We start from the raw sequence: 3424 nt of genomic DNA, 5'->3' as shown, positions 1-3424 counted from the left end.
GGCGGAATCCACAGCGGGTCAGAGCTGGGCAGAGGGTTTAGAGCAAGAGGACAGTGAGGGTGGATCCGGACGGGGAGAGCGGCCAGGGATTGAGTGAAAGCGGCTGAGCGGGCGGTGTGGGCAGCAGAAAGGCTTCCGAGGCAAGGCAGTCGGGCTGAGGAGGATGCTGAGGAGGCCAGACTAGGAAGGGGTTACCAGCGCGGTCCAAAGCCTTGGCCAGCACTGGGCGTGTCCGAGGTCGCCCGGGGGTCATGGAGGGCCTACGGGGCAGGGGGCGGGCGGCAAAGGCCAGGCTGGGCCCAGCCTCGGAGGACACCTCCCGGCACCACGGGCCCGGAGGAGAGCAGTCCTGGGCTCCGGTGGCAGCGCACCCTTAACCCTTGACCTAAGCCACATCCTCGAGCTGCCGGGGACTCAGCTTCTCCACTGGTCTGTCCTCGTCCATGGCCTCCTCTTCCTCGGGCTCCTCGGCGTTCCGGGCCAGGCTGTTGGGCCCGGACACAGTCCCCAGCACTTTGGTGCTGTGCTCCTGCGCCCTGGCTCGGAGCGCCGCAATGCTGTTCTCCCTCAGTTCCTCCTGGGACATGGCGGCCGGGGCGTCGGGGCCCCGCTCCTCCTGCTCCATCTTATCCAGCTTGGGCAGGGCCTGGCGCTCCCCCTCGGGCTTCCTCCCCGACTCGGCTGCTGCCTCCAGCGACTTTTTGTGCATTCCTAAAAAGAAGTGTTGGTATTCGGGTTTAGAAAAGCGCCTGGGAAAGCCATCTTGAACTGAAAACGGCAAAGATAGAGAAAGGCCAGAATTAAGGACAAGCAGAAAGCCTTACTTCACACACCACAGTCATGAGTCCCAGGGCTGGGCCAGGGCAGCGGGGAGGGCTGCAGACCAGCAACTAGGCACCCGGCCTGCAGAGGGCTCCTCCCAGCCACGCCCCTGGGCACTGCCCCCCTGCAGCCTGTTCTGTCCCTTCCCAAGCACAGAGCTTGCTCCCCATCCCTCCCTCCTGGGATTCCAGGTCTTAGAACCCCAAGGCAGGCTGGTGCTCTATCAGACAGAGGCCCAGATGGCAGGAGGAGGAAGATGGCAGGTGGAGAGATTGAGGGGGCAAGAAGGCCTTTGGCAAAGCCAGAATGTGGCCAAAGGAACCTAGGGTCCCCCAGCCCCCAAGAGGGGCCATTCCATTCATCACAAGCGCACCTCCCACAGGGAAGAAAGGGGTACAGACCCTGGGCACCAGTCACACCGCCCCCCCCCCCCACAGGACAAAAGAACCCACAGTCAGGGACCTGCCCAGGATGGACATCCTAGGCACCGTGGGTGGATGCAAGAGAGACACCAAGCCCTGGGCCCGGCCCACACGGAGCCCCCAAGGGAGCTGGGGGACCTGCTTTGGAGGGCCTCCCTTCTGCTCGGCTGCCGTGCCAGGTCCCTTTGCTCCAGGCTCTGTCCCCTCTAGGGGAGCCCACTCTCCTTGCCTCGGGGGCAGGGCCCCAAGGAGGGTGTGGGCTCTTACCGAGCAGCCACGGGGCACAGGAGTCCATGATGCCATCCTTGGCGGACTTGAGGATGGACTCGGGCAGGGGGATGGAGTGCCGCACCATGGCCCCATACAGCCCGTACTCCGCCATGACGCTGCTCCGGCCCCAGCACTTCTCTCGCTTCCTCCACTTGGCTCTGCGGTTCTGGAACCAGACCTGCAGGTGTAGACCAACAGGTCAGGGGTGTGCCCTGAGGGGCCCTGGGCCCAGGCCTCCCCCTCGCCCATGTCTATCTGGAGTTAAGGTCCCCACCCCTTCCATGGCCAATGGCCCCATACTCTTGGGACTGCTGGCTTCTCCAGGTGGGTGTCCTTACTCAAGCCCCATGGTACCCAGGGGGTTCTTCCAGGCTCAGGGGTATCCTCCAGAATGAGGACCCAAGTCCTGTGAGAGTCTGATGGGTGAAATGGGTCTCTTGTTTTCTTTCTTTTTTTTTTTTTTTTCTTAGTGGGATAAGGACACTCTAGGTCAGGGTCCTGCAGGTGAGCAGGGCCCAATGTGGTCCTCAGTTTGCAGCCGAGAAGCCCGACCCAGGTAGTGTTGTGCTCAGACCTTAGGGCATAACCAGAATGTCTGCCTTGCAGAGGCACACGTTCCTTCCCAGGGGCTGGACTAGCCGTGTTCAGAGCTCCCTCCCTCTCCCGCCGAAGGTTTCCAGGCAGCATGAAGGTGCCATGAAGCCTGGGAACGGAGCAGAGGAGGGGGTGCTCCCGGAAGGCCTGCGTCAGCGCCCTCCTGGGCCCGGGCCTAAGCCCGCCACCCACAGTTACCAACCCAACTGGGCATCATATTTGAGGGATTGGGCAGCCATCCCTCGGTCAGGAAAGAAATATGAAATTGTCAGTGGTGGGAGCAGGAGATGGGAGTGGGCACCCAGGAGAGTGTGGTGGAGCCGCCAGGGAAGGTTTTATTTCTGGTCCCCACACCGGTGCAGTCTGAATGAGGGGCGGTTGTCCTGGGGGTGCCTGGAGCTCTCCTGCCCTGGAGGGGCTGCCATGCTTGGGGGAGGGGAGATTCCTTGTCTCCCAAACCAGCTTTCCCCAGACTCCAGCCACTGATAGGAACCAGAACCAGGGGCAGGCCGCTGTTCCTCCAGTAGCTGGGGGGCGCAGCCCGGGGCCCCTCTTGTTCCTTCACAGCTCCTTGGGCTCTGCCGCCCCAGCGCAGCAAGGAGCTCTGGGAAGTGGGGAGAAGAGGAGAGGGCAGGGCGGATTCCAGAAACCTATTAGTTTCCGCTGCGATTTCCATTCCCCCCGTCTCGCCGGTCCCCCCTTCCCTCCGGGCCCCCTCCCCGCCCTCGGCAGCGGAGGTTTCAGCTTTTGATGAAAAATCGCTCCAGCTCTATTCAGGAGGCGGCAAAAGAAGAGTCACCCCCAGGGGCAGCCCTGGGCTGATTGAAAAATAAGTTAATTTCAGTTTGAATCGATGGGCCTCAGGCACTGAAATATCACGGGAAATTAAAGCGGCTGCTCCCCCGGGGGCCGCGGCATTGCCCCCCACTAATAAATGCGGGGGAGGCAGCACGAGCCGCGCTGCGAGCCGCTCCCCCTCCCCGGGGGACCCCAAACACTTCTCATTTAACTAATTAGACGGGGAAAATTGGGTGTTAATTTGTTTAGGCTTTTCCCCCTTCTTCCCCCGGCAGCTCCCTCCCCGGCTCCGCCCCGCGCGGGGGCGCGGGAAATGAATGCGGGGCTCGCCGGCAGATGGCTGCCCCGGTCACTCTGCAATCTTCTCAGACTTGATTGCTTGATTAGGTCGTTAGCACATTAAAAAAAAAAATTGCTTGCCGTCTGGCGCTGGCGTGATGAGTGGGACGCGCGGCAGCGCCTGGGTAATTTATCTTTTTATACGGCAAAGAATTTGATTTCAATCTGCAGATATATGG

General features: G+C 61.5%; 1 protein-coding gene across 1 annotated transcript in view; it reads right to left on the bottom strand.

Moving 5' to 3' along the window:
• The window catches only part of VSX2 (visual system homeobox 2), a 45576-nt gene continuing 42152 nt past the window's right edge, over window positions 1-3424 (bottom strand). Inside the window, exons 5-6 of the mRNA XM_015558001.1 lie at window positions 1512-1692; window positions 1-768 (exon numbers count right to left, since the gene is read on the bottom strand). Coding sequence (XP_015413487.1) covers window positions 386-768; window positions 1512-1692 — 564 coding nt within the window. The 3' untranslated portion in view covers window positions 1-385. The remainder of the gene's footprint in view (window positions 769-1511; window positions 1693-3424) is intronic.

The sequence above is a fragment of the Myotis davidii genome, unplaced genomic scaffold (assembly GCF_000327345.1).
Source record: "Myotis davidii unplaced genomic scaffold, ASM32734v1 scaffold309, whole genome shotgun sequence".
Lineage (NCBI taxonomy): Eukaryota > Metazoa > Chordata > Mammalia > Chiroptera > Vespertilionidae > Myotis > Myotis davidii.
Note: the sequence above shows the minus strand (reverse complement) of the source record. Positions and strands in the feature narration are given on the sequence as shown.